Source organism: Centropristis striata, chromosome 16 (assembly GCF_030273125.1).
Source record: "Centropristis striata isolate RG_2023a ecotype Rhode Island chromosome 16, C.striata_1.0, whole genome shotgun sequence".
Classification (NCBI taxonomy): Eukaryota; Metazoa; Chordata; class Actinopteri; order Perciformes; family Serranidae; genus Centropristis; species Centropristis striata.
The window spans coordinates 30,373,387-30,400,999 of NC_081532.1; the positions used below are offsets into that span (position 1 = coordinate 30,373,387).

The following is a 27,613-nucleotide window of genomic DNA, read 5'->3' on the forward strand; positions in this document are numbered from 1 at the left end:
CTGAAGTCGCCCTCGTCTCTGTAGCCAAGGGCGATGAGCCATTCAGCGCTTGGATCTTATGTAACACTAGGGGATGGGCTGTCAGTGGGAAGGAAATCAGGCTTCGTGTGATTGATTTCAAATGCTGACCATTGTGTTTGCAACCACCATCATGTCTGTGACAAACAACCTGAGAGCGAGAGGAAAACACACTCACCTCGTTTAGCAGTAAAATATCCACAGGAGATCACTTTATTTAGTCTCAAGTAAGCACACAACATGTTTAGGATGAAATCCAGTTTACAAAGAGTGCGTGCTTGCATTAACTCTAATAATACTGTGCGTTTTTTGGTTGAAGGATAACTAGGTGAAGTCATCGCTGTTCAATAGCAGCTGATAATGATGAGGTAGACAGTGACACACCCAATATGTACAGAGCTGGATCAGTCATGCCTGCTAAAAAGACCTAATATCAGGTAGCTGAAAACAGAGACATGGAGAAGAACAACCTGCATAGGGCTGTGTACTGATACTAAGAAAAGAATCACTATAAATACACCACATACACAGTTATTAAACATTACACCTGTGGGCTTTAAAGTACAGACAGTCTATGCAGGGATAAAATAGCTCAATAGAAAACTTTATAATTTTCTGTAAGGACTGCACACATATAGGTTGATCTTATATATCTCTATGATAAAGTGAAACCCGACAAAAAGCAGAACATTTGCCTGTTTGGTTTGATTAACTAAAAGTCCACACAAGGTAATATATCTGTTATATCATATTTGAAAAGAAAACGCAATGTTCTTTAACAACAAATACATTTCAGAATATAAAAATAAACTTTATAAATGTAAACTCAGACTAAAGCGATAATAACCACATATCAGCAGCTTGGATTTACAGTTGTATGGTGTTATTATCTAATACTTGGCGCCCTGTTGCTAAGTTACTTGGCATTATGAGCATGAATGTCAATAACAGCTGAGGATGATACATACAGTGTTATGGCAGCAATAATAATAATAACGCACACATATTGGACAGTGTCAGCACACAGTATCTTCTGCAATAAATTCAAAGAAAAAAAATCATTCATTGAGTTTGTTTTTCTTTCTTAATCCAAAATAAATATTCACTTCCATGTCAAAGCTCTGTGTCGGACAAACACACTCATCTTCACCTCTAGAGCTGAGGTGATACTACATTTGTTAACATGGTTAATAAGCATTACTGAAATACAGTACAAGAAAACTACTTCACACGAACAATGACTGGAAACTTATAGTCAAGAAACAAGGATTTTATATTTCCTCAAAGATGCCCTAGAGAGTTAACATAACAGTCTATTAGTTTTAGTTAGAGTTTAACAGTCAGCTGAAGCCTATTGAAATAATCACAACCTCCACTGAGGAGAGCATCACACACCGTGTTGAGTAAGGTGCACATAGACGCCTTAACAGTCAGATCTCTGAAGAGAGCTATCAGAGAGTGTAACAGTTCTAGTCAGTATCTATTGAGTATCATTCTAAATCAATAGGTTAAATGTTAAAGTCACGCACAAAAATAATGATGTGAAAGATCAATAGAAAACACAGTTATGATTATGATCAAGGTGATAGGATTCTCTTCTGTAAAATCACACTGCTTCGTCACAAAACTTGTAACATGTTTGTAAAGTATCACTGTGATCCAGTTAGATAGAGAGCTGCCGTGCTGGCCACAGTTACCATCACAGTTTAGTAGTGTGTGATGCCTAAATAGAATATCTAGTGTTTCACAATTGTGTAACTCTTTTAAGATACATCACAAAGACCACTACAGTCACTGTTATTTGAGTAGATATATCAAACCATTATATACAAAGAGACTCAACAGTTGTTGCTTTTCTCAGTGCGAGGCGCTCAGATTACAGGTCCAGACTTAGAAGAACCAAAGCAGGCTGGCTCAGATCCTCACAGCTGTACAGCAGCATTGTCTGGCAGCTAAACATCCACAGCAAAGAAAATAAACTCTGCAATTGGTCGATTCCAATTGTAAAGTGTGACCACACCATACATTTGCTACGCTATGCCCCCTCACTCACAGAGCAAATGTACAGCAGCCAAAGCCACAATGCTGCAAGTTACACAACCTTATTCCATGGCAACCATGTCGAGTGATTTGACAGCAACTGCTCAGCAGCTCCCGCTGTGCGCCTCAGTCCGCCTTGTCCTCGCCATTCTTGGCCCATCCTCGGCTCATGGCTGCTACCACGATGCTGTACATGTTGAGCCAGGCTTGACGCAGCGGTGCCGTGTAGGCCTGGCCCAAGCTGCACTGCAGCATGTAGAGAAGGGATTCACCCACCACCTGAACAAATCCAAAACAAACACACAGAGAAAAAAACATTTTTTCACAGCTCATTCACCTGGAAAATTGCTTTTTTAAGAGTTGAACTATGATTTTTTTGTCCTACAGCAAATGACTGTGTGTTGACTCCCACTGCCTGATGCTTCCTCCCGAGGTTGAGCAGAAAGTCCTCCAACGAGTGAAGGTCGTCCAGGTGGCTGACAGCTGCATCGATCACCAGCATCACCTGGGATCACACGCACAGAGTGTTTCAAGCTGTGCACAAGCCCATAATGTATCCTTGTAGTGGCGACTGCGGCGAAGAGTGCTCACCTTGGTGACATGTTCCAGGAACTCTGGGCTGGAGAGGCAGTCTTGTGTGGAGCCACAGTTTGTGGTGTAGTGGAAAAGAGTGAGGAGCGCCGGGTCCAGTTCAAACAGTCTACCACAGACAAATACCACACTATTCTATAGGTGTATACACACAGCATGGGTTGCCAAACATCCACTCTGACACAAAACCAATCTATAAATCATACATCTACAAATCTCTCCTGCTAGTGTCTGATTTAGCGGCAGCTGTCTCAAAGTAAATTGAGGATTATTGCAGTCTGTCGCCAAGCAACAAGTCAAGCTTCCGGTGCCTGCATGGTGAAAGTGTGCAGCGAAAGATCTAGCTTGATTCTCTCTCAACACCTGTGTTACATATTCATATATACTCATTCTTAAAACCACAGCTATTAAGTCACAACACAGACAACAGCAAGATACTATTACTTTTGGTTATAAGAATGACAGATAACGGCAAAGAATAACAATGTTTTCATCTCTTACAAGTCACTTTGTTGCCTGATTCCATTTGAATCATGCCGGTTGTGTGATGCATTACCTGGAAAACATGATGACACCATGAGGAACTTTGTTCTTGCCCAGGCTCTCCCAGCTGCCTCGTATCAGCTCCTTGTCTTTCCCTGACAGCTTCTCCATCCTCCCGCAGGCTGTAAACACGAGGCAAGTTCTTCTAGAGGGGAAACACACAACTCCTCTACAGGACAAGAAGGCTCAGTTTGAGGAAAGCCATAATATTCAAGTTAATCCACAGACGAAACATCCGTCGACCCACCTGCAAAACAAAGTGGAGCATCAAGTGAGTGCAACACAGCTGATTTGTTAGGAATGTTTCAAATATAAAGAGGGGGACACGGCTGCAGGCGTTATGACTACCAGGAGACATACAAAACATACTGTACCTTCTTGAGGTCAGTCTTCTCTCTGAACCTCTTCTGGTGAAGCCGGGCTGAGGGGTCTGTCTTTGAGTGTGTGTGTCTGTGTGAGTGTGTTTGTGTGTGTGCAGGCAGCAGCCTTGCCTGACACTCTGGTGCACTTGCTCTCTCTTTCCCCAGCCCCACGGTGCAGTCAGGGAGACAAGTTCTGCCACGCTCTTATCTGTCACACTGGCTGCTGCTATCTCTCTCCCCTTCCCGTTTGCCTCTTGATATGCTCTCTCTCCAGCACTGGGGATATTATTCATGCCACTGAAGGAGAAAAAGAGGGATCTCTCTCTTCTGCTCCAGAGAGGCTGCAGCGAGCCACAGCTCCTCCTGCAGGTGAACCAAGGACTAAAACATAAAAAGACTTTACATGCACGCACGGCAGATCCTGCACTTGGCCTTTGCACTTTAACTATAAAATCAAGAGAACTAAAGTAAATAAGAAAAGCAATGTAAAGACTTGTACAAAAATAATCCCTCTAATTGTTCACTTATGACCAACTAAAAGTGTTTGGCGTGTCTATATCTGCAGAGACCCTGCTCTCTGCCTTTATTTTCTCTGTTCTTCTCATTTTTGCTGTGTTCGGGATGTTTCTGGGCGTCACCCCAAATTATAAAAATAGCAGACACAGCTCCGGAAAAAAAAACGCAGCTATAGCTAGGCAAAAATGGCTAGTGGACAAAGGTTGTTCCAAAACAAGAGTAAATATGAGGTTTGCTTTCACTTTCCTTAAGCCTGGGAGGAGGCGAAGTTTAAATGTGTTTACAAAATAAGCAACAATTCCTGCATAGTATGCCTTTAAGATAAACAACAAAATAACCAGAAAATACAACCGAAGTATTTCATGCACTGATTTTTTTTAAGCCAGGTGAATGTAAAGGTTCAGTAAAAACTGGTTTGAACTCAGAAGCATGACTCTGAGGCCGCGCTGATGAATTAAAACATTCAACTACCTCTGTTTACCTCCGACAACATTAGGCCTTCTGTATTTTTTCCTGTATTATATATGCATATATATATATATATATACATATACCACTTATGCTATACTGTGTATATCTCTGCATAGATTTAGATATATTTATTCAAAGTAAAGTAAAGTGTAAATGTAAAGTACTTTCAGGAAACAAACACAAAAAACTATATTAATAATAAATGCTAAATAAATAGCAGAAATGTATGTATATAATGTGAATAGAGTGTATGTATATGTCTTATTTTTTATATTCTTACTCTGTTTTTATATCTATATGTCTGTATTGTGAGCTGCTGTGACAACTAAGTTTCCCCACTGTGGGATAAACAGGCAAAAGTAAATTTAAAAAAAAGAGTAATCAAGTACTGGGTCTAGAGAGCAGGAGTCCGAAAGGCATGCAAAGGGTTCGAAAGAGTCAAGACACAGGAAGGCAGAGGAAAAATTGGCTGAAGAAGGAAGCACAAAAGATAATCTAGTGGGGGAAAAAAATGGAAGTGGGCCAGTGGTAAAGCTACTGGGCTGATTGGGAATAGAGAACAGGTGTGCAGGAGAGATCAGGTGATGGGGAACCACAGGAAGACCACAAGGGTTACTGCAGGGCAGGATTGAAAATGTCAGCAGAGTTAGTTCACTGCATGGGAAAATAAGCAGACAAGGAAAATGTGAGGGTAGGAATTGGCTGACATTGTGACAGTGAAGTCCATTTGAGGCCTATATCATCTATTCTAGGGTGTGTTTTCAGCTGTGCAACCCATGCATTTGCAGAATTAAATGTGTGGGAATTTTTATATCTCACAGCGGCTGGAATAATAAAAGACCTGAACACACCACCTTGGTGAAATTATATTGTTCATCTGCTAAGTAGAGCCACTCCTCAAACAGCATGATCATAACATTTGGTGGCCAGGCGCTCAGCCTCTCATTAATCTAAATGAGATGTGTTTGTTGCACACACAGTTTGTTTAAATAGATGTCACAGGCGTCTCGCTCGGATATTATCTAACAGGTTGGGAGAGATTGGTTTTGTTTTCAGCTGTGCACTGGGGGAATCAGGTGCGCAGCGTTTCCCCTAGGGACTACAAGGCAGAGTGGGGAGGGATAAACTGTTTCCATGACAACCTGACAGGATAGAGCTGGTGAAGCTTTTATCTTGTCTGACATCTCAAGGAAGAAACTCTGTGATTAATTATTAAAGTACTTAAAGTACTATGTGGTAACATTTATTCATTCATTAATTATCTTTTTAATTATGCAAAATTATTATGTTCATATGTTTATGTTAATACCCAAACTGTCAAAGTGAATACTGTCGCAATCACCTCTTCTCTGTTACTGATTCTTTAATGATGCTGTGATCTGAACTGATGTAAACATTGCCTTCAATAACCTCAATGCCTGACATAGTGCCCTATAAAAAGTCACCATATGGTATGTACTTCTCTCCATGATTACATTTTAATTATGATTATATACATTTTCAGACATTCCCATGTGGTTTGTTAGTAACAAATTATTTCTAAAATTCCTGGAAGTCAGCTGTCCAAGCATGAGCTTACAGTTCAGGCCAGAGTACAAGAAGTGTATTTGATGTGGGTCTGTGGGCTCGAGGCGGACCACTGAACTGGTCGCTGTGAATGTAGATGTACAGTGAGGGCTGTTTATTTAGGTGGCAGTGTGGCTGTAGAAATAACTGGGAACTATAAGCCAAAGTTCTGAGAAAGACCCATGTCAGACGTCTGCTGTCCTCACGAGACCTGTCCATTATGCTATACAAAAACATTTTGACCTCATAACTTTTGAGTAATAAAAACATAAATATATACATCTGTAAGAATAGTATGATGTTTAACTCTGAGAAAAACATTTGGACGCTCAAATAATGATCCTGACGGGTTGACTGGTATTTATTGGTCTATAGACCTGACAGGGTGGAACTCAACAGGGTGGTATATGTTGACCTCAGTTAGCGTAAGCTCCGTGAGTGATCTAGATTTAGATAGTGAATGTTCTATACCTACGGCTACACACATTTTTAAACTTTCTTCATAATTTAGCCCGACCGGGTGGAACTTTTAGAATATGATACACGGGACCACACAAAGTTGTTGACGGCATCAAAGTGTGACCTTGCCGTAATAAAGACTGGCACCCAATTGATTCTTGGGCTATGGAAAAGTAGACAATGGCTGAACATTATGTCAGAGATACTGTCTTCTGAGCATGTTAGCCAGAGTTAATAATGACAATGAGAACTTTAAAAAGTCATGGGACCATTACTTGGCCTATGCTAATGGGAATGTATCATGATGAGGCAAATATGCTGCTGTAGTGCCTGAAATTTTATTATATTCTGGTTTTGTATTTCCTTGTTTTCATTTCCTTTTTGAAATTTTGGTAGGAAACTCACTTGTGATCCATCTGGGAACATATTACTCTACGTATAATACCAATGCTGTCTACTCTATTGTTGTTGATGATTTTTTTTTTTTACATGAAAACTAAATAAAAAGTTGAATTAGAAAAAAAGATTGTGATACACAGTTTAATATCACAAAATATGGAAAGAAAGATCATGAGTTTTTGCCCACCCCACTTGACTCCCTTGATTTCCATCGAAAAGCAATTTCTCACATTTTGAAAATACAAATAATTGAGTTAAATAGCCTTTAAATTAAATATTTTGAGTATTTTATAATTTTATGACTTATAACTCTTCTAGAAGTTGACTACTTGTCACCAGGGACATGATCAAATGGAGCACGTGTACCAAAAACAAGCTCAGTAAAGCTGCCCAAAAAAAAGCCTAATTTATTCAATTTTAAACTAAGCTACAAAAAATTATAACTTAGAGCAAAAACCGACCAAATTTCTCACGGTCAAAGTATAATCATTTTTTTATGGCTATCGGAGGATTCTTGATTTAGAGTGGGTGAAACACAAATTAATGTTACAGACACAGAGGTCTCAACTGGTGTTCTCATTTTGTTTTTGAACTTTTTTATTCCGGTAACCAAGTGCTCATCATCCTGAAAATTACAGTGTTCATATTCCTTTGCAAAATTGTCGTCATAAAACAAAAAAGTAGCTTTTTATATTTCTATATAAAAAATGAAATCTGCTTGACATATCATGCAGATCTTATACATATATACACTCAAAGCATTTAAAATATTAATTGCTCATAAACATTTACAGTCCTATAAACGTGTATTTCTCCCAGTTGTAATCCCTAACATTTCTGATTGTAAAGTCCAGATGTTTTGTCATTTCATAGTTTCTAGTTGCACATCCTAAACTATCAAATGCTCGGTGCGGATAGTTAGCCGTGACATGAATCATTTTTGAGGACAGTTTTGTTTTCTAGCGGAGAGGCCATAAAAAACTCTGCCGCCTGAACCTTTTTGATCATGGCATTTCTTCCCCTTTGGACTTCACGCTCTTCTCTTCCACATCTTCAATTTTCTCCCCGTCGTCTACATTTTCTTCCCTAAATCAGACATGTTGGGTTAGAAAAATGGCTATATTGTAATTACATCGAACTTTTACTTGGCAACAGTATTTTTCTTTCTTCGCTAAAGACTGTAGGGAAAGCTCAGAAAATTATGTAATGTAATATGACCAAACCACATGAAGTCCTTGGCTCTGCAGCATGAGTGCTATTCATAATTTTACCGGACACAGTGGTATTACATAGTGGATGAACAAAAGTTGCTAAAAATTGTCACTCTGCATACCTGCTGTGAATGTCGTTCTCAGTGCTGCAGTTCTCATCTGTATCCTCCTCAGATCTGGATATTGTTCCTTCAACTGCTTCCCCATTTTCTTCTACAAATAGCTCTTTCAAGCCGGCTTTCTTTAGCTTATTCCTGTATGTCTGCTCTGCGTGAGCCTTTGCATTTTTCTGCCAGTGAATAAAAACTCTAAATTATGCTGGAGGGGCATATGATTTACAACGTGATATTCTCAGCTTTACTATGTCACTCACCTGTTTCACCTGTTCGAACAAGAAGGGGCGTTCACTAACTCGTGCCTTCATATCCCGTAACTCCCTCATGTACTCTCTCATCCTTTGTTGGTCAGCCTCCCTTCATGTAAAGGAAGATTATAGTTTGCGCTACTGCGGCAGGCATGTGTGGTTGTTGTGATGTAAGTTGCAAAGGTTGCAATATTGAAGACCGGCCTTTAGTTGACCAGTACTCACCGATGGTGCTGTAGTTTGTCATTATACACTTCTTTCAAGCTGCTGTGTGGATCCAGCAACTTTGCATGGAGTGATACAGTCTTCTTCATAGTCTGGGACCTCGTTTGGTACTTCTTCAACCAGTCAGCGCTCTCTTGATTCTTGCTCTCCCTCATCTCCATTGACTTTCTGTAAAGGTAAAAAATATTCTGCACGTCAGAGGATTTGACTATTTAGTGTGTTGAAATTACACAGAGGAAAAAAGTATAAAGTTTCAAAGTCAAGGAAAAATAATCTGAGTCACCTGATGGCCATACAGCGCTTCCTTGCAGCATCTGTGATGTATGTGGGGAGAGTGTCTGCAGACAGTGATGTCAAGGCCCCGAGTGACTTGCTTCTGCCTAGATTACTTGCTTTTGGTTCCTGTAAGGCAAGGCAAGTTTATCTGTATAGCACCTTTCAACAACAGGGCAATTCAAAGTGTTTTACACCGAACATTAAAAACATTGGAACGAGACAGATATAAGATTACATTCAAATATTTATTTATTTTCTAAGATATTTTTGTTGGCATTTTATAGCTTTATTTGATAGTGGAGATATTCAGAGTGAAAGGGGGAGACAGAGGAGAAGACATTCGGGAAAGGGCTCCGAGCCAGATTCGACCCCGGGCCGCCTGCTTGCTGCTAGCTGGTAAAATATTTTTAAAACTATATATCAAATATCAAAGGAATAGAAGTTACAGTGCAGTATTACTGAAAGGCAGTGGCAAACAGAAAAGTATTCAGTCTTGATTTAAAAGAGTTGCCGCAGACCTGCAGTTTTCTGGGAGGGAAAATAGTTGACATATTTGTTATACTATGTAACAAAAGTATTACACTTTTAAAATTTAGAATTCAAGGTCCCATATTGTAAGAAGTGAGATTCCAATGCCTTTTTTTATAAAGCAGACCTAGGTGCTATATAAATTCTGTGAAGTCTACAGAGAAATTCATGCATGTATCAACTATGAAGACATTTTGTAAAATATCTATGTGACATTAATCTACACATGTCATTACATATAGCTGTTTCTTTACAAACCACACCTTCCGCAGCAAGAATACATATATCTATACTAGCTAAATCAGAGGAATTTGCCCCCAAAAAACTTCATAAAACAGATCTCTGGTAATTGTATAATTTTGGGCATAGCCAGAACATATATGAAAGAACTTTCACTGACCATAAAGTTCATTCTCCCACTTTGGATCGTGAAAATTACTGTTTTTCGCATTTAATTACTGTTATAATTATTTCTACTCGGGAATGCTCTCGTGTGAACCATGTACCACCCAGACACATTTCTATGAACATATATAGGGATGGTCTTGTGAAATACATGTTTAATCCATAAAGAAAGTGAGCGTATAAAACATGGTTCATGCTTGTATATCAGGCAGTGTAGAAATGGGCCTTGAGCTGAACTTGATAAATTATGATGTGCAGAAAGTTTGATATATAGTTGCTGCAGGGAGGGGAATATCCCTCTGTGAAGAGGCCCCACTGTACATATTTTAAATAGCCACAACCAAGGGAACTGGTTTGAAAGGCCTCAAAAAACACATAAGCCACACAAGAACTTAACCCGTACAATAAATGTTTTACCATCAAACAAATGACTTCCAAAGACACAAAAAAGAAAGTCATATGTGACCAGGTCAAAGTCATTTGTCACATTTTATGCACCCGTGTGTTGAGGGACCACAGGAATACATGATAGAGTACTGTAGCTGGCAAAAACTAAAGTTTAAACATCTGGTCTTATTTGGCCAGTTGTAGGCTTGATGCAATGATAGTGATATGGATCTGTTTTAAGCAACTGAGGGTTAACCTAATCAGCACTATAAATCATCAAGAACATTTGAGGATTTGAGGGAGGCTATTGGTTTTCTACCAGCCTTAAAAAAAAGAGCAGGGTATTGAGTTGACAAAGTGGTGGGTGGATGTGTCTCGAGCCATGCATCAAACAGAGTAATGTAAAACTAAAATGTGGAGCCATCTGCGCCTGGTGCTTTGGAGTCTTCTTATGCAATTCCTCTGCAGACACTCACTCTCAAAGACAGGCTTTATTCTTTCCACTATGTATGCAATATTTTGCAAAAGACGTTGTGCAGGTATGTGGTAAAAAAGAGGTTTTACCTGTGAGTTTTCAGCGCTCGTTCTACTTTGCCTTGCAGGGAGAGTGGATGTCCTCAGATGGAAGGGCTGACATCTTGTCACATCTTTACTCTGTGTTTTTCTCAGTGTCTCTGTCTGTAAGGCCTTGTGCAGCCTGCTGAAATCAGGGACCTGCTGGATGATCTTTGGCCGGAAACTGGGTCTCTTATCCAGGAAGGCCAGCTTTTCTTTCCTGGTGCGCTCAGCAGTGCGAAGTTTGGGGCTGCCTGAAACAGTAGGGTTCGCAGGTCGCACTGTTGTCGTCTGAGTGGGGACTCGCCTGCAAAGCTCCACGTCTGCATAGAATGACAATCAGGTGATTTAGAAGATGAAGTCATATCACTGCATGAATGGAAATTTAAAGGCATATTGTCAGGCACTCCTTTGTCTATTTCAGGTTCATAACAAGTTAAATACCATGTAATATTTTTTAGGTTTGTTTCTACAATGCATAAACTACTGTATATTATGAATTGTGTGAATCATTTCATATCTTACATCTACTGACTATCAGTGGCCGAAAATAACTTGGACAGCACTTTCTGCAGCTTCTCCAGCTCTACCTGGCTTGCCTGGATCAGGGTCTCTTTGCATTAGGTCCTGCTCCAGGGAGGCTACCTTGGCCCTCTTTTCCATAAGTGGTGGAATGTAACTAAGTACATTTACTGTACTTAAGTACAATTTAAAGCTACTTGTATTTTATTTGAGTATTTCCATTTTATGTAACTTCTTACTTCTACTCCACTACATTTTTTTGGCAAATATTGTACTTTTTACTCCACTACATTTAGTAATTAAATGAGCCCTGTCTTAACAAAATTAAAACAGTGCTTACATATAAGCATCAATACAAATAATGTTATAATATATTTAGAATTTAAATAACAATCTGAGTGGGTCCGTTCTGCATAATGAGTACTTTTACTTTTGATACTTTAAGTACTTTTTGATGCTGATACTTTTAAACTTTTTTTTGAATGCAGGACTTTTACTTGTAGTGGAGTAATTTCAATGTTGTATTCGTACTTTCACTTAAGTAACATATCTGAATACTTCTTCCACAGCTACTGACTATACACTTGTACTGTCGGGACCCCTGATTGAGGACCAACATAAAGCTGAAGGCTTGGGAGATGATTAACAAGATGAAAATTATAAGAAGAAAATCATTCTTAAACACAAATTATGTTAGTTCAACTTTTCTTAAATCTCAAGTGAGTTGCACCTCTTTAGGCATCTAAAAACTTTAAAGATGGAACAATCGCATCCGTAGGCATCACTCCTTTGTTAATCTCAATATATAGGGTCACAAGTCAAATAAAGTTGGTAACCAATGATCTATATACTGTATTGTAAAGTGGCACATGAAGTTAGATTACCAAGAATCTGCTCTCTCCATATAATATTTTGACATGAACTATCATACCAAACACTAGCCAGCGTCATTCCATCAGAAAGGGAAACCCACCTTTCAGCTCAGAATCTGAAGAGTCTTTAACATCTTTCTGAGGAGGTTTCCTTACAGTGGCAGTCTTGTTTTTCTGATCATGTGAGACTTGGTTTATTATTGCCATTAGCTTCTCCCTTTTCTCCACTTCTCTCTCCTGGAAGCGGAAAGGTTTTTGAATGGAGAGCAAGAAGTCCCTCCTCTGCTCATTGCCCTGCTTCCTTTCCTTCTCTCTCCGCTCCATCATCTCCTGGTAGCGGGGCTGAGCCACATGGCTGGGCACCGGGGGAGCGCAGAACTTCCTCTGACACTCAGCCTCATCCTCCTCTTCTTTCCTCACCTGAGATGTTTTACATAAAGCTGACCGCTCACACTGTTGTGTCCTGGTAGGAGTCAGTGTGCAGGCCTTAGACTTAGGCCTCTCTGAGTGTCTGGGGAGGTGCAAAGTCTCTTTGTCTGAGTTCAGGGCAGATGTAGAGGTGGATCTCCTCATTCTCACATGTCTGAAAAACAGTTAAGCTCTTCAAGAAAACAATAATGACAAAACATGAAAGACATTGTGAGGAAACCTACGTGGTCTGATGTTTTAGTTCATCTCTATCACCGGACTCCAAGTTTGTTGATAGTAGAGAGTTCTCATGGATCCTCCTCTCAAGCTCCTCTTTCTGTCTCTTCTCTGTCTCCTGCAGCTGCTGCCTGAGGGCCTCACTCAGGGCCTTTAGGTGCTGCTGGAGAACCAACTCTGATCTGAGTCCATCTTTGAGCAACTTCTCCAGCTTTGGCATATTTCCCTGACCTGTGACCTGTGGCAGGAACAAAAGATGTGAAGGATTGTTCTAATGTTTTTAATGCATAATCAATTCATCCATATTTTCTATCAAGGGAAAATTAATTGACAACAATTTTTAATCTTTTTAGTTACTTTAGTGTACTTTTACATCACAAAGTTTTACACAAAATCATAAGATGTGACCTGCCTGTGACCAAATAAGACATTCCATGATTGAAAATAAAAGGGGAGAAGAAAAGTAACGTATTCTGCCACCTTTAAGATGTACACACACATCAAAACAAACATATACACAATGACAGAATACATAACATAAACTTTACTCACAAATGTCACATTGTCACAATTAGGCACAATTTCTTAAAATGAACTGCTAAACATAATTTTAGATAGAGCAGAAACAACAGGAAAAAATGATTAGTCAAGTAATTGATTGGCCAGTGAAAAGAAAATTGGCAACAATTTTGATTAAGGATTAACCGTCATGTAATTTTCTTAAGCAAAATAAATAAATAATAATAATAATAAATCTGGTTCCAGTTTTTAAAAAATCAACAAAACAAAATACGGAAGAGGATTGGGGCCAGATAGGAAAAGAAAAAAAATGTTTTTCATTATGCAGTTCGAATAAAAAGTTGAAATAACGACAAAGTAAACTGTGTTTGGTTGTTGATAGTTGAAAAGATATTCCAAATTTTCATCAATGTAATAAATTGAGCAATAACTACAATATTTAAGGGTGTAGTATAACTATTGTATTGGGGAAAATTTGCTTTTCTGTAATTTGTGTGATTTTTTTAGACAAATATTGTATTACATTACATATTATATACGTATTTGTATATATTTGTGTATAACATTGGATTTCAACTTTTTTTTTCTCGACACTGTATTTCGACTTTAGTCTCGAACTTAATCATGATTTTTTTTCTCCTACCTGGCACTAATCCTCTTTCATAATTTGGAAATGGCCTATGCCTCTGGCAAATTATAATAAGCATTTTTGTAAACTTTTTTTCTGACTATTACATTGATAGAAATGATTCATAAATAGTAATATTTTTAATCGCATGCTAAATGCTTGCTTATATTAAACAGTGGCACATTTCGTCACATTGTTGAAATAATCGCCTAACTCCTTTTTTGTCAAAATTGTTTTGTTTTTTTGCCTAAATCATCTCCTCATGACGCTGGCCACCGATGGTGAAATCGCCTACATCCTCAGTTGATCAGATCATGTGATTTTACCCCTTTAAGATAATGACCTATGTCAAGTGTGTGACTTAAGCAGATTCATTATGCCTTAGTCAAAATAAAATGTGACTTTGGCAATTTTTTGAACATGCCTTTGTGACTTAAGCAAGATATGGTAACACTTTATTTTGAAGGTGTCTACATAAGAGTGACATGAGTGTGTCATAAACATGACATGGGATGTGTCATGAACATTAATGACACTTTGAAGTAACATTAATGCTCATGATACTTGTCATGTCATGTTTCTGACAAGCTTGTGTGACTCTTATGTAGACACCTTCAAAATTCAAAAAAAGTGTTACCATATCTTGCTTAAGTCACAAAGGCTTGTTCAAAAAATTGCCTAAGTCATTTATTTCACTTAAATTACATAATTTACACACAGTGTTATTACTATGCCAATAGCCATCCTTTGTTATATCATTTTTGAGTGAAGTGATCAATAAATGTCATATGTTACACTTTTGGTGAAGTTTTTTGTGTTTCCTGCAAAACTTGAAAAAATTAGTTAGCGATTATTTCAACACGGTGACGAAATCAAACTAACTGACGACTCCACCTCCAGTCTGTGTAAACGGGTACCATGGTAACCAAACCTTTGAGCTCTCAACCCAGAGATGTTTTATGCTGTAACCAAGCTAAGTTTCTATATCGTTTTAATATTGATACTTCTATACAAAACTACTTTCTTTTTAAAAGCAGATAATTCAAAAAAAGAAGTAATAATGAGCCGCCAACCTGGTAAAAGACGAGTTTTAGTAAGTGTTTCTCAGCGTCGAAGCGTCTTCCAAACTCCGCTGATAAAATACACCGCAGCTTATTTGGTGAGTAAATGAGGTTGTTGTTGTTGTTTGTTGTTGAATTAAAGTTGACAGAGTATTACACCTGAAACGAACAGTATCTTTTCCATCATTACTGACACTAAAAGTGCTCAGTTTTGGTAGCACGAGCACTGTTTGTGGACAGACGCAGCAGCGGTCTGACGCGACACACGACGTCCTCTGTGATTGGACACGAAACCCGGAAGCACTTCCTTTGGAGCGGTTGTCAACACTGGTCAAGACAACATGGCTGGATTACAGAGGGGACACAGCTGCCGTTATTAGGACACATTCAAGGAGAAACGTCTGTTTGATTGTCCTACAACAGCATCCAAACTTTATTATTAGGCTTGTTTTCGTTGTGTTGAATGCGGAGCTTGTCCCATGTGAAGACAGGGTGAAGACAGAAACATGCACAAGCTCACAAGGGCGACGCTGGCCTTAAACGGACTTGGCCGGTGTTTTATTGCAGAAAAGCATTTATCCGCTATAAAAATCACCAGCCGAGGATTTGCTGATGATTCTGGCAAGCATGAAGTTTATGATGTTATTATATCGGGGGGAGGAATGGTTGGATCTGCAATGGCATGTTCCCTAGGTGAGTGACGTCCGTAGCTAACACACTGTAACGTGTGACCCAAGCTATTATTAACCAATCACATTAAAATGAATGGGATCAAGATGTGTCCAACATGCATCTCTTTAAATACACCCCTATAAGCATTTGTGGGAAAGGTATTCAGATCCCTTACTTAAGTTAAAGTACGAATATTGTCACACTGTGAAATTACTCCACTACAAGTAAAAGTCCTGCATTCAAAACTTACTGAAGTAAAAGTACAAACGTATCATGTCAAAATGTACTTAAAGTATCAAAAGTAAAAGTACTTGCTATGCAAAATGCCCCAACACACACAGATTTTTATGTTTCTCCCAAATATAGTATTGTATTATTAGTATTATTTATGCATTTATGTTAATTTTCTCAAGATAGGGTTTATTTTAACTACTTAATATGCTGTTATGAGGTTTCATTTATAAAAATAATTAATCACTTTAAATTTATCAAGTTTTTTATGTTAAATCTTGACTTGAAAAGTAACTAAAGCTGTCAGCTAAATGTAGTTGAGTAAAAAGTACAATATTCACCTCAAAATGTAGTGGAGTAGAAGTATAAAGTTACATGTAATGTAAATACTCAAGTAAAGTTGTACTTGAGCACATTACATGTGTAAATGTACTTAGTTACTTTTTACCACAGCATCTAAACATGTGGTAATTACTCTAAAAGCTACTAAAATACAAATTCTGAGATGTGATGCAATGGAGGGGGGGGGGATATGATATTTCATAAATACCTGAACACTTAGTTTTACGTAGTTTTACATAAAACTTAGAGTTTTTACTGTAGCAACACTTCTGGTAGTTAATGTTATATGTGCACTGCCAATTTAAACACAATATTGATATGTTTTTTGACAGGCATGGATCCCAACTTGGTGGGGAAGAAGATTCTTCTGCTTGAAGCGGGCAACATGAAAGTGATGGACAAGGTCCCAGACACCTACAGCACCAGAGTCAGCTCCATCAGTCCGGGCTCCGCCACACTCCTGAGTGGTATATTCTAATACAACCTGACACACAAAAACATCACTGTCAAATGGTTTATTACTTTTTTTTTTCACAGTGTCACCGCAGGAAGAAAATATCTAAAAAAGTTATTTCTATGGTAATTACAGTAGCTCTTTCCCTGTGAGAGGCTTGTGGTGCTTGGCAAACAAATGGCTCCAACAAGGTTAAGCAAGGGATCAGACACTGTCCAGTCGCCTCGGCTTAGCAGGGATCATATCTGACCTTATTTGTTCCTGTAGCTTTAGCCGGGCTTGATGTACTCATCTGTGGAACATGTTCTATGTCCTATATCCCATTAGAGAATCCATTGGGAATAGTTTAACTTGGCCATCAGTCCAGACCTGTAATTTATTTTTATCAGTTAAACAAAATGCAAATTGAATGAACAGAAGAAAACTCTAAATCAAATCAATATTTGGTGTGACCACCCTTTGCCTTCAAACCAACATTAATTCTTCTTGGCAATTTTTCACACCTGCCGAAGACTTTTGCACAGTGTTGTATATTTTTTAGGTTTTTTTTCTTGTTATTCATTCATTACAGTTCACAACAAAAACAGTCCACATCAAAGTTCAAAGTCCATTCTCATTCTGTCTAATAGAGCTGAAAAATACCCAAAAAATAAAACAAAGGAAACTGATCAGAAGCTCCATGAAATATTATCAGGAAAACACATTTTTCTTTTATTCCAACACCACATGAATGTAGCACAAATGCCCTGCTTCACAATGTTAGTGAAAGTGAAAATTAATTTGCACATCTTCCTTATGATTCAGATCTGCTCCAGAACTTAATGTGTTCTCCCTTGGCTTCACCCTTCCACCATATTTCATGAAAATAAAATAATTAATAGTTTTTCCATAGTCCTGCTGACAGACAGACAGCCCTCACCAGAAACACAACCTCCTTGTGGAGGTAAAAACCTGATTCACTCAGCGCTCAGCATTCTTGACTTTACACTGTTAACCCCTTTATCTGATTACAGACTTTGACATTGAAATTTCAGTAGCATATTTGGAAGGAATCCAGTGGTGCAGCTTGAGTTTATTTAAAACATTAGGCTTGGCTGTGGCCTCATTGCCTCACACTCATCACAGATGAAAACACATCTACATTACTAGTTAGATACTAGTTGGACCAAACTTCCTACTTCTCTGCACATTATCTAGACATATGCACTTCCACTGATGCTTGTGAAATTTACCCAATTCATGTATTGGCTGACCATGAATATTTCTATGATGTTGTGTTGAATTATTAAAATGTGTTTGTGCACACACAGGTATTGGAGCATGGGAACACATCACAAAGATGAGGTGCAAGCCCTATAAAAGGATGCAGGTATGTTAACTTCAACTAGTTGCTTTTCGAAATCAATGCAAAAAAACGGTACAGTAACTACTGCCATTGGCATGTCAAAAGTTCAGGAACGTATCATCTTGAGACAAACAGAAGTGCCTCGAGCCTACTGCAGTTCAGAACATTTCCCAAAAATCTTTCTCTTACACAACTTGAGTTTTTCTTCCTATGTCCTCCAGACTTTGTAATTTACAGGCATACTATATGTATTTCTGTCATCCATCAATCAGCGCACCCACCATACAATTTGTGGAGAGAAAAATCTGTGCCACTCAGCGTCTACTCACTCATTCAGCTTAATGAACAAGCAACACTATACTGTATCATATAATCAACTTATATGGTATGTAATTGTTCACATAAAACCAACTGGAAACAGGGGTTTCATGTAACATGCATTTTGTTCATTCCTCGTGCATTTTCTGCATCTTTGTAGGATCTGTGGCATAAGGAATGCCAAAGAGCACAACGTATATTTAAACAAAGGCCATCTCCTGGCACATTCAAAGCACCGGATGGCTCTTTGACCATGCAAGTTTTATTTATTAAAGCCATGTTTTCTATGAAGAGTAAATCATTTTGACTTTTTCAAATTGGTACCCATTCCCCACATCTTGTAATTATAAAGATTCATGTGAACAACGGGAAGAAGATGAAAGATTAGGAGAGTGGTTGTTTGCTGCACAGTGAACCCGCTTTACGGCTGTGGGTGCAGGCTCAGGCCGTCTTGTAAGATGTGGTCGGTGTGTACCAAACACTCGACCGCAGGGTTTCTCTCTGGGCCTAAGATGTCATCATGCAGTTCCTTACAGTGATTATGGTAGTGTACCTCTCCCATTATACCTTCACTCTGCTACCGCTGCTTTGGATTGTTTGCCCATTGAATCTCAGTCATATACATTTAACCAATTGCACTGGAAAATATGTAGCGCAGGTCAGCTCTAAATAACATTCTTTCCATGCAGTAAATTGCTATTCCACCTTAAACGTCTAGTAAGCAATGAGGGTTTTAGATTTGAAACAGAAGGCGACAGAGTATTTGCCATCAAGGCGTCATTTAGCCCACATTTTTCTCCATAAAGTTGTGAGGAAGTGTATTGTTTAAATCCTAACCAATTCTACCCCAACACTGCATCATTTCACCCTGCATTAAACAAAAACCAAAACAATTTTTGGGCTGCTCTCAGTAAATCTTTCTCCCTAACCACTTATCACAAGTTGCAAACCCACTGCCATTAGTGGTTTTCTGTAGGGTATATCCCCCTACTTTATGGCGAGTCGGAAAAAAGTAGTGCAGCAGCATATTACTGCAGAATGATGGGTTTTGTCACCATAGTTACAACCCAGGAGAGGATTAACCTTGTACAAACACTTTCACCCCCTCATGTTTAACTCAAACAGTACTTTGAGGGTTGGAATTACAGTAACTGAAACTATATCTCATTCTGCTGCTTTTGGTTGCGGATAAATATTGACTCAGTCTTTATGTTCACAAACATGTCATTTGTTATTTGTGTTTCCAAGAGAATGTTTGCAAAAATCCACATCACAAAAATGTCATTCGGGCTTCCACCTCAGAGCTCCATTAAGCTGAAGTCAGTCGGCCAGCCAGAGGGGTGCTGGTGACCCTCGTGGCTCCTGGTTTGATGTATGTAGGCTGTGCCAACCTCCGACAGCAGCTAACAACTTTGATGTGTTCAGCTCAATGAAGCGGCACTTCTCTGCCCAGCTATATATAGGGAGAGGGGATGCATTTAAGGATAGACTTGCACACCGCAGCCATAATGAGTCTCTCATTTAGGTTTGGGATGCCTGCTCAGATGCCCTGATCACATTCGATAAGGAGAACCTGGAGGAGGAGATGGCCTACATCGTGGAGAACGACATCGTGGTGGCTGCGCTCACTAAACAGCTGGACAGCCTGTCCGGTAAGCCGAGCATTTATGCTCTGAAGGACCTCTTAATTCCTGTTCCATGTGCCTAATGGACACTGAGTCTGGCAGCTAATGTCACCACATTTATTCCATCCTGTCTCCAGGTTGTGTTTATTTGCACTCTCTCCCGGTGACTGTTTTTAAAGAAAAGTTGGAGCTGCTCGTGTTTTCCTGCAGTTTCAATCAACCCCTCACATTTTGGGAAGCTGCAAGGCCCCGGCACCCTGTGAGGACACGTGAAGTGGTCCAGTGACCTATTTAAAGCTGCCATGTGCTTCCAAGCTCTGCCACCTCTTAAGACACTAAAGCGCTGACAGGGTAAAGTGCCGTATTGCTGTTGACATTAGACCAACTATTGTGAGGTTCGCAAATAAAACTCGGCTCCACTACGTGCTTGACAGTTAAAGTGGCATATTTATAAACAGTTTTCAACATTTTGCACCAAACAACGGATGTGTGGTTACGGCACGTTTTTTGCCTCATGTGCCTCCCATTTGTCCGCTCTTTTCTCTCCTCTCATTTTAGTCGTGGTGTTGTTATGCTCAAAATGCAGTACATGAAAAGTGTGCTCCCCGCCAGCTGGTTTCAATGTAACCCTGCTCTCCAATCACTGGAAACCCATATTTGACTTTCGTGTTCGGGAACCAGTAGCCGTTGTGTGGACGGGTGCCGCTCCAAGTCGGCATGAGCCAGCGTTTCTCCTTTCATGTTTGGATGTCCAGCTGCTGATATTTTAGGAAGAGTGCAAAATCCAACAAGCTGGCAGCATGTGCAAAGTGTGGCGTGGTGTTCTTGTAGATAAACACTATTAGTTAGGGCAGTGTGGCAGGCCAAGGCCATTAAGAAGATTGTCAAATGTAAACTTTTGCAGCTACCATGTGCCAGGCAGGAAAACCAGTGGTGTTTTATGGGGTGGTTTATAGATCTTTCGCTGCTTTGGCTGCAAGGAAACCATCCTCTCCTTTTGATGGAAAGGCACTGGTTTAGTGTGATGATAGATATACAGGACCAAGATTGATCCCTTTGTTGTGAGAGAGTCACACCAGCTGACATTTTTATTTTAAGAAGCACTGCTCTATTTCTTTCCTGCAGCCTTTTGAAGTCACCAGTTTTATGTCCTTGTTGTTTTTCAGATAATGTGCAAGTTAAGTACAGGTCCAAGGTGGTGAAGTATGAGTGGCCCATGCCCCACCAGGCTGCAGAATCCATCCCATGGGTCACGGTCACGCTGGCCAACGGAGAGACTGTTCAGACCAAACTGCTGGTCAGTTTGATTCCGTCATTGCAAACTTGACTTATTCATCTGGTCTCGTCCTTTGAGGGTTTTTTTTTTTCTTTTTTACAATTTCCCTTTTTTCTCATCTGTTTTTCAGATTGGGGCAGATGGACCAAACTCAATGGTGAGGCGGGGACTGGGAATAGCTACAGTCAAGTGGAATTATGACCAGTCTGCTGTGGTTGCTGTGCTTCACCTATCAGAGGTGAGTATCACATTCAACTAGGGATGGACCATATGCATTTGTTTCAGCTGATACTAGTGATGGGACGTACTGTGCCGAGGCTTCGGAGTGTGTGTCAAGAAATCCATTAAGTCTTTTATAAAGTATGTATCAAGGCTTGTTTCTTTAAGGCCGAGTGACATAATTGATGATGTTTGAAGCCTCGCTGGTTCAGGGAGCGGTTCGAGTCTTGGCGTGATTTATGAACCTATATAAAGCGCAATGGATCCCTGTGAAATTGAGTCCAAGCACAGTGGGAAAATGATTGTTTCGTAATAAAAATGAATCAAGTCATTTTCATCACCCCAGTGTCCATAAGCACAATCACTGTCTAATCTTTGGAAAACACTGCAACAGTTTAAACATAAACATATAATTATTATTTAAACATTGACTGAAATTATACTGAAATGTTTGTTGAAATTAATAGACCTCTATAGCCATTATCCACACATTAATGAAAACAGATTAAATGAATGAATGAACCACACACAATCAAATTAAATTGTTTTTGGCAGTGATTATTATTATGTTGCAAGACAATTAAAATGCCATCAGAAATAGTTGAAATGACAATGAAGGTTTTGACCAGAAGGGGGGTTAGCTTCAAGGCTTCATGAGGCTTCATCTGGCCATCACTAGCTGATACTAATAACCGATTATTGCCTGCTTCTCATGTCCAATACTGATGAGACAAGTTCAACTTGTAGTTTATGCAAACCTGAGGGTAAGAACGGCAAAGATGTAGTGAGCAAAGATGGATAATGATGAAGAGTTCTGCAGACTTCACTATGTCTTTTATAGGGCATTCTGCAGAATGCAGACTTTTAACATAATCGTTAAGTTACACACGTTAATGTGTTCAGTGCTCATAACTTCTGACTACTGCCACCCACTGTACCAGAGTGTGTAGATGCTGTGCCAGTGTCAAATTTATCAGAATAATACACAGTGTTATATCATTTTCCCACGATTGTCTGATAATTTATCGGTAGCAATATATACACTCAGATATTTAAGCAGGCATTATTGGATGCTACTGAGTGAATTTACTATGAGCTGTTTTTATTATTATAGTAATTTTAATGTCACATCTGAGAACAATACACCCACCCAGAAGTGTCCTTTGTAATATCTTGTTTTTATATGCAAGATATGTAATTAAAATGCATGCCATACAATGCAGTACCACAATACTTCAGTATAATATTTAATTTCATCTGATTTATGTGTTGGACAGCCCACAGAGAACAATGTCGCATGGCAGAGGTTCCTCCCAACAGGACCCATTGCAATGTTACCGGTAATATATCTGCATCTACAGTTATTTTCATTCTATCAAAGTATCCATTTATCTGAAAAGTATTTGATCACCCTGCAGCTGTCGGACACTCAGAGCTCTCTGGTGTGGTCGGCCAGCCATCGGATGGCGGAGGAGCTGATGGAGCTGGACGAGGAGAGCTTCGTTGATGCTGTAAACTCTGCCTTCGTAAGTCTTCTCTAACATTTAACTGCCGATGCTGTATTCATAGTGAGATTTCACATCTGTCAGGAAGATGTTGCAACATTTGTGTATTTGTGTGCCACATGTGGCAGGGGTTCTCCATAGACTCACTCAAGAAGTGTTGAGCTGTTTTTCTGTGACTCATACAAACAATGTTGTCATTGTTTTGCCCAGTCTTCATACAATAGTAGTATATCGCAAAGAGAATGCTATACCTATCCATTTTTTTCTAATGTTTGGAGAAACTCCTTTTTCCCAAGCTGGCTATTTTTAAAGGGCCTGCTGATGGACGGGGTCACCGCGGTTGAGTCACGTTTGGTTTCAGGCCTGGTTTGCTAATTAAACCTGTGGTCTCCCAGTGTCGACCATTACTGCATGGAATGTTTTTCAAACAGAGCTAATTCAACTGCATAGCCTGGCCGGCATCTTCTTTTAATTAGCCCAGCTCCCGAAGCCGTGCCAAACCAGTTAGTTAGGGAGGGGAAAAAAGAGCACTTTCGCTGGCCTGGAGTTCAGCTTTGCTCCTGTGTCAGCTAATTTCTTTGTCCACTCAAAGGGATAATGTCTGTTTTTCTCTCTCTTCTGGTCATTTTTCATTCTGTGTGAATATGTCTCTGTCTGTCTGTGTGTGTGTGTGTGTGTGTGCACCAACAGTGGAGTAATGAGAACCAGTCGGAGCTCATCGAGACGGCTGGCTCTCTGTTCCGCGGCGCCCTGTCAGCCATCATGCCATCTGCAGGTTCACCTCGACAGCTTCCTCCGAGTGTGGCGGGGATCGGCCCAAAGACCAGAGTCATGTTTCCTCTGGGCATCGGCCATGCATCCGAGTACATCAGGCACCGGGTAGCTCTCATTGGGTAAGACTGGCTTCCAGTAGGGGTGTCACGATATAGCCGTATTGACGATAACCATGATATTTAACAAATGAAATATGGATATCATGTTAATAATATACAACAGAGTGTTTCCCTTATCAACTTCATCCTACCAGCCAGGCTCCTTACATGCTTCTAATAACTTACTTCAACAAACACTCTCAAAAGGCAACATGTCACAGTCGGTTCTGAGACTGAAAATCGTCTCCTATGCTCTGAACCTGAAAATACAAAATAAAAGATTTTTTTTTACAATTAGTTTCCACTCACATGATCTGTGACGGTGGAGCAACGCCACCACACCGTCCTCGTCTTATACACAACTCTCTCTCAGCTGACTGGGAATCGTCATTTTATTTGCGCACACCATATTGTGTCTGGCTCACACACTATCTGCTTGTCGTGCTAACCCATGGGTGAGCTATAAAAAGGGTGAGCTATAAAAACTGGATACCAGACCCATTCTTCATTGCATTGCATTTATTTGCATTTATTCAGTCCGATGAGAACTGCATATGCCAAAAAAGTTTTCGTTTCTCCTGCTGGCCTCACCCGCAAAATCCTGGTAGACGTTACATTGTGATGACGTCAAAGTTTGTTTTACTGCTTTCTACAACTCTTAGAAAGTTTTAGAAATATAAAATCCTCACGGATCAAAAATTCATAATAGAAAAAGTCATAATTCACCTTGTTTGCAGTTGGTGGTCTCCTGTCAACAGTTTTATAGACGTCTCTTTTATAATTGCAGCCTGTGGGATAAATTGCCTTTTGGGCCACGGGGGGATTTTTCACTTCAATAACAAGAGTGGCAACTGGGAAAAAATGGCAGCAAGGCTTAGCGATGGCGACATCAATGTGCTAACCTCAGCGCATGCTGCTAACAGTCTACGGCTGATTTAAGAACTCGCAATTATGAACTTTGGTTCCACATTATGTTCATCAATCTATAATATATACTTTAGTGGCTTTGTGTTAATATATGTGGGCGGCCTGCCCAGCCCTATGTGTCTATAGGTCTATGTGTGGAAAAAACTGAATATTGTGAAAATAATCCAGCCCCTTTTAAATCACTGCCATTTTTTCCTTTGTTATGTAGTTATGGTTACTCTCTCCAGAAACCCTACATTTATTTGGAGTGTAATTATTTTCGGCCCAAAATAAAATGCACGATTAAGTTCGTTTAATTTGACTGATCATTTTATTTCATCTAATTGTGTTCTGGCTGTGATACGCATGTAGTAAAACAACCCTAGTTGGCACATTAACATTTCTATGTTTTATACGTGAAGATACCAATCAAAAAATCCTAAAAATCAGCTTGTCAGGCAAGCTTTTGAGCTGTTCTTTGTTGCATCGGCTAAAGTTTACTTCCAATGCAAGGGAATCACTTTGATCTTGAGCAGTGCATAAAAAAGTATACTGTGAGTAGAATGTATATGGACACCGAGGGATATATATGTTTGTCTTTGCAGGGATGCAGCCCATCGAGTCCATCCTCTGGCCGGTCAGGGAGCCAACCTGGGCTTTGGGGATGTGGCTTGCCTCACACGGGTCCTGAGCCAGGCTGCCTTTGACGGGAAGGACCTGGGTCAGTAAGAACACAGACACGAGAGCTGCAACCATAGCACAGTGGTTTCCCCTAAGCTCTTTTCCATAGCCCCAACTCAAACGCATGCTGTTGATCTGAATTATAAAAAGCAACAGCTTTTCCGGCAACATTTATTTGATGTTTTTTCTGCTCCTTCTGCCAGGAACTATATGTAAGTTGCTTTTCATAAAAATGTAATCCTGTTATGAGATATTATTTATTTTTTCCACTGTTAAATGTCCTCAAGTCAAAATAGCACCAGCGTATTCACTTAATGCAGAAAACATATGACAGACAAATTTAAACTATGCTCTCATTTTTTAATCCTCAGTCTTTGTTTGTTTGTGTAGGAGCGATGCAGCATTTGTTAGAATATGAAACTGAACGCCAGCGAAAGAATCTGCCCATGATGGCAGCCATCGACCTCATGAAGCACCTCTACTCCACTAACGCCGCTCCTGTGGTTCTCCTACGCACCTTCGGTCTGCAGGCCACCAACATGCTCCCGACACTAAAAGTAAGTTTCCTCTCATTTCCTCCTGCACATCCCAGTGAACCTGGCCATCACTTAGATAATATCAACCACCTGTCAAACCTAAGCTCCGCCTCCGCCCTGACCCCACCCTCCACCCTCTTTTCTGATTACACGGAGCTTTACTTTAGCGGTGTCTATAATTTCCAGGGTTCTGAACCTACTACTATGGCATCTAAGTTTAGCCCCAAATTTAGTGTTACCAAAAGTGTGTGGGTGGGGTGCAGGGCTGGCCCTGGGGCAGCGGACAGCGGTGTTGGCTTGTGTTTTCACACCCCTTTTATTACCGACCACTCATGCGAAATGGCTTTATTCCCTACTAAGTGATTCAGACCAACACAACTGTATCTGGTTGTAAAGGCTGTTCGCTATGGAGGCACAAAAGTTAAACGTGACATTTTTTCCATATTAAATCTTGTGAGTCCACTGGTTTACGGGTCTTGTATAGAGGCCGGCAGTGCCACGCATTAGTAGCGAGCTTTTAGTGATTCAGAGTTTACAGAGTTTCTGACTCGATTTCTCTTTTGCTTCTGCAGGAGCAGATCATGGCGTTTGCAAGCAAGTGATGCATTCAGCATGCAAGGTTGTTCGGGGATCTTCAAAGACTGTGAGGCTGTAAAAATTGTGAATGTTAAAATAATAAAGATTTATTTTACTCTTTGGCGATGTCTGTTTTTGTTTGTGCTGGTTTTGTGTTAAATATGTTGCAGTTACAGTCCATAGACCAAGCTCTGAAATATTCAAGTACATTTCTCAGATATCATATGATATGTGTCTTTCTCGGATGGATGCATACATTCAAGTATTAAGGTACCAGTACACCCAACAGAACTTTGTTACAAGAAGTTTGTCTGAATATAAAATAGTAAAGGTACACACAAAGTAAATTTTTCATGTTTTATTAAAATACATGTATAGTATACATTTATTTCACTGGATTTAATAAAAACAACAATGTACATATTGTCAGTCATCAGGTTATTCATGCTGATGAACATACAGGCATTTCTGAGCAATTGTGCAGCATAAAGATTTTGCAACGTAAAAGCAGTTTCTGTCAAAAGATTTCACTAATACAAGTTTACATTATGTATATACAGCAGTAGTTATTGAACATGTTGAATACTGAAGATACAGCAAAGGCATGGTTTAAAGAGCAGTTACACTGAATAGTTAATATTGAATGAGGATAATTAAAATACTCTACATTAGATAAAGTTATTTAAATATTTGTACAGTTCACAAGAAAGATGAATTCAAAAACAGAATTCAATATTAGGAAGTTTTCTGAGCAACCAGCAAAAAATGAAAGAGTCAGGCTTGAAACTTTTTACATAATTTCTGTTTACATTTTTGCTGTGTTTAATGGCTGTAAATGATGTTGTGGGATGCACTATCTATGCTTGATGAGAGGTCTTTTTTGTCAGTCTAA

The 27,613-nt window shown here is 39.5% G+C and overlaps 3 protein-coding genes across 4 annotated transcripts; 1 reads left to right on the forward strand and 2 right to left on the reverse strand.

Moving 5' to 3' along the window:
* Positions 1–208: 208 nt before the first annotated feature.
* On the reverse strand, positions 209–4,562 carry ngb (neuroglobin). 2 transcript variants are annotated; one of them, XM_059353186.1, is made up of 5 exons: positions 3,567–4,562; positions 3,206–3,361; positions 2,650–2,758; positions 2,444–2,563; positions 209–2,337 (listed from the first exon to the last, which is right to left on the reverse strand). In XM_059353186.1, the coding sequence occupies exons 1-5, from the start codon at positions 3,845–3,847 to the stop codon at positions 2,185–2,187; spliced, it is 819 nt and encodes a 272-aa protein (XP_059209169.1). In that variant the 5' UTR covers positions 3,848–4,562; the 3' UTR covers positions 209–2,184. The 2 variants fall into 2 exon arrangements, with proteins under 2 accessions (XP_059209169.1, XP_059209171.1); XM_059353188.1 differs by having other exon boundaries at positions 3,206–3,439; positions 3,567–3,659.
* Positions 4,563–7,182: 2,620 nt separating this feature from the next.
* Positions 7,183–15,306, reverse strand: fam161b (FAM161 centrosomal protein B). Its single transcript, XM_059353184.1, has 9 exons — positions 15,176–15,306; positions 12,964–13,193; positions 12,412–12,893; positions 10,926–11,239; positions 9,049–9,167; positions 8,766–8,933; positions 8,550–8,649; positions 8,299–8,465; positions 7,183–8,051 (listed from the first exon to the last, which is right to left on the reverse strand). Exons 2-9 carry the CDS (start codon positions 13,173–13,175, stop codon positions 7,970–7,972), a joined length of 1,644 nt encoding a protein of 547 aa, XP_059209167.1. The 5' UTR covers positions 13,176–13,193; positions 15,176–15,306; the 3' UTR covers positions 7,183–7,969.
* Positions 15,307–15,373: 67 nt separating this feature from the next.
* coq6 (coenzyme Q6 monooxygenase) lies at positions 15,374–26,874 on the forward strand. Its single transcript, XM_059353185.1, has 12 exons — positions 15,374–15,856; positions 16,741–16,875; positions 18,173–18,231; positions 20,051–20,177; positions 21,317–21,447; positions 21,557–21,664; positions 22,923–22,985; positions 23,064–23,171; positions 23,841–24,043; positions 25,534–25,649; positions 26,000–26,166; positions 26,718–26,874. Exons 1-12 carry the CDS (start codon positions 15,670–15,672, stop codon positions 26,745–26,747), a joined length of 1,434 nt encoding a protein of 477 aa, XP_059209168.1. The 5' UTR covers positions 15,374–15,669; the 3' UTR covers positions 26,748–26,874.
* The last annotated feature ends 739 nt before the right edge of the window (positions 26,875–27,613 follow it).

Coding starts and splice junctions, on each gene's coding strand:
- ngb (XM_059353186.1), bottom strand. CDS start 3,847: ATGAATAATATCCCCAGTGCTGGAGAGAGAGCATATCAAGAGGCAAAC. Junction 2,759..3,205: donor GGTGTCATCATGTTTTCCAG/GTAATGCATCAC, acceptor TGTCTGTGGTAG/ACTGTTTGAACTGGACCCGG. Junction 2,564..2,649: donor TCCTGGAACATGTCACCAAG/GTGAGCACTCTT, acceptor GTGTGATCCCAG/GTGATGCTGGTGATCGATGC.
- fam161b (XM_059353184.1), bottom strand. CDS start 13,175: ATGCCAAAGCTGGAGAAGTTGCTCAAAGATGGACTCAGATCAGAGTTG. Junction 11,240..12,411: donor TTCAGATTCTGAGCTGAAAG/GTGGGTTTCCCT, acceptor CATTCTATGCAG/ACGTGGAGCTTTGCAGGCGA. Junction 8,466..8,549: donor TGTTCGAACAGGTGAAACAG/GTGAGTGACATA, acceptor ATTCACTGGCAG/AAAAATGCAAAGGCTCACGC.
- coq6 (XM_059353185.1), top strand. CDS start 15,670: ATGCACAAGCTCACAAGGGCGACGCTGGCCTTAAACGGACTTGGCCGG. Junction 20,178..21,316: donor ACAGCTGGACAGCCTGTCCG/GTAAGCCGAGCA, acceptor GTTGTTTTTCAG/ATAATGTGCAAGTTAAGTAC. Junction 25,650..25,999: donor CTTTGACGGGAAGGACCTGG/GTCAGTAAGAAC, acceptor TTGTTTGTGTAG/GAGCGATGCAGCATTTGTTA.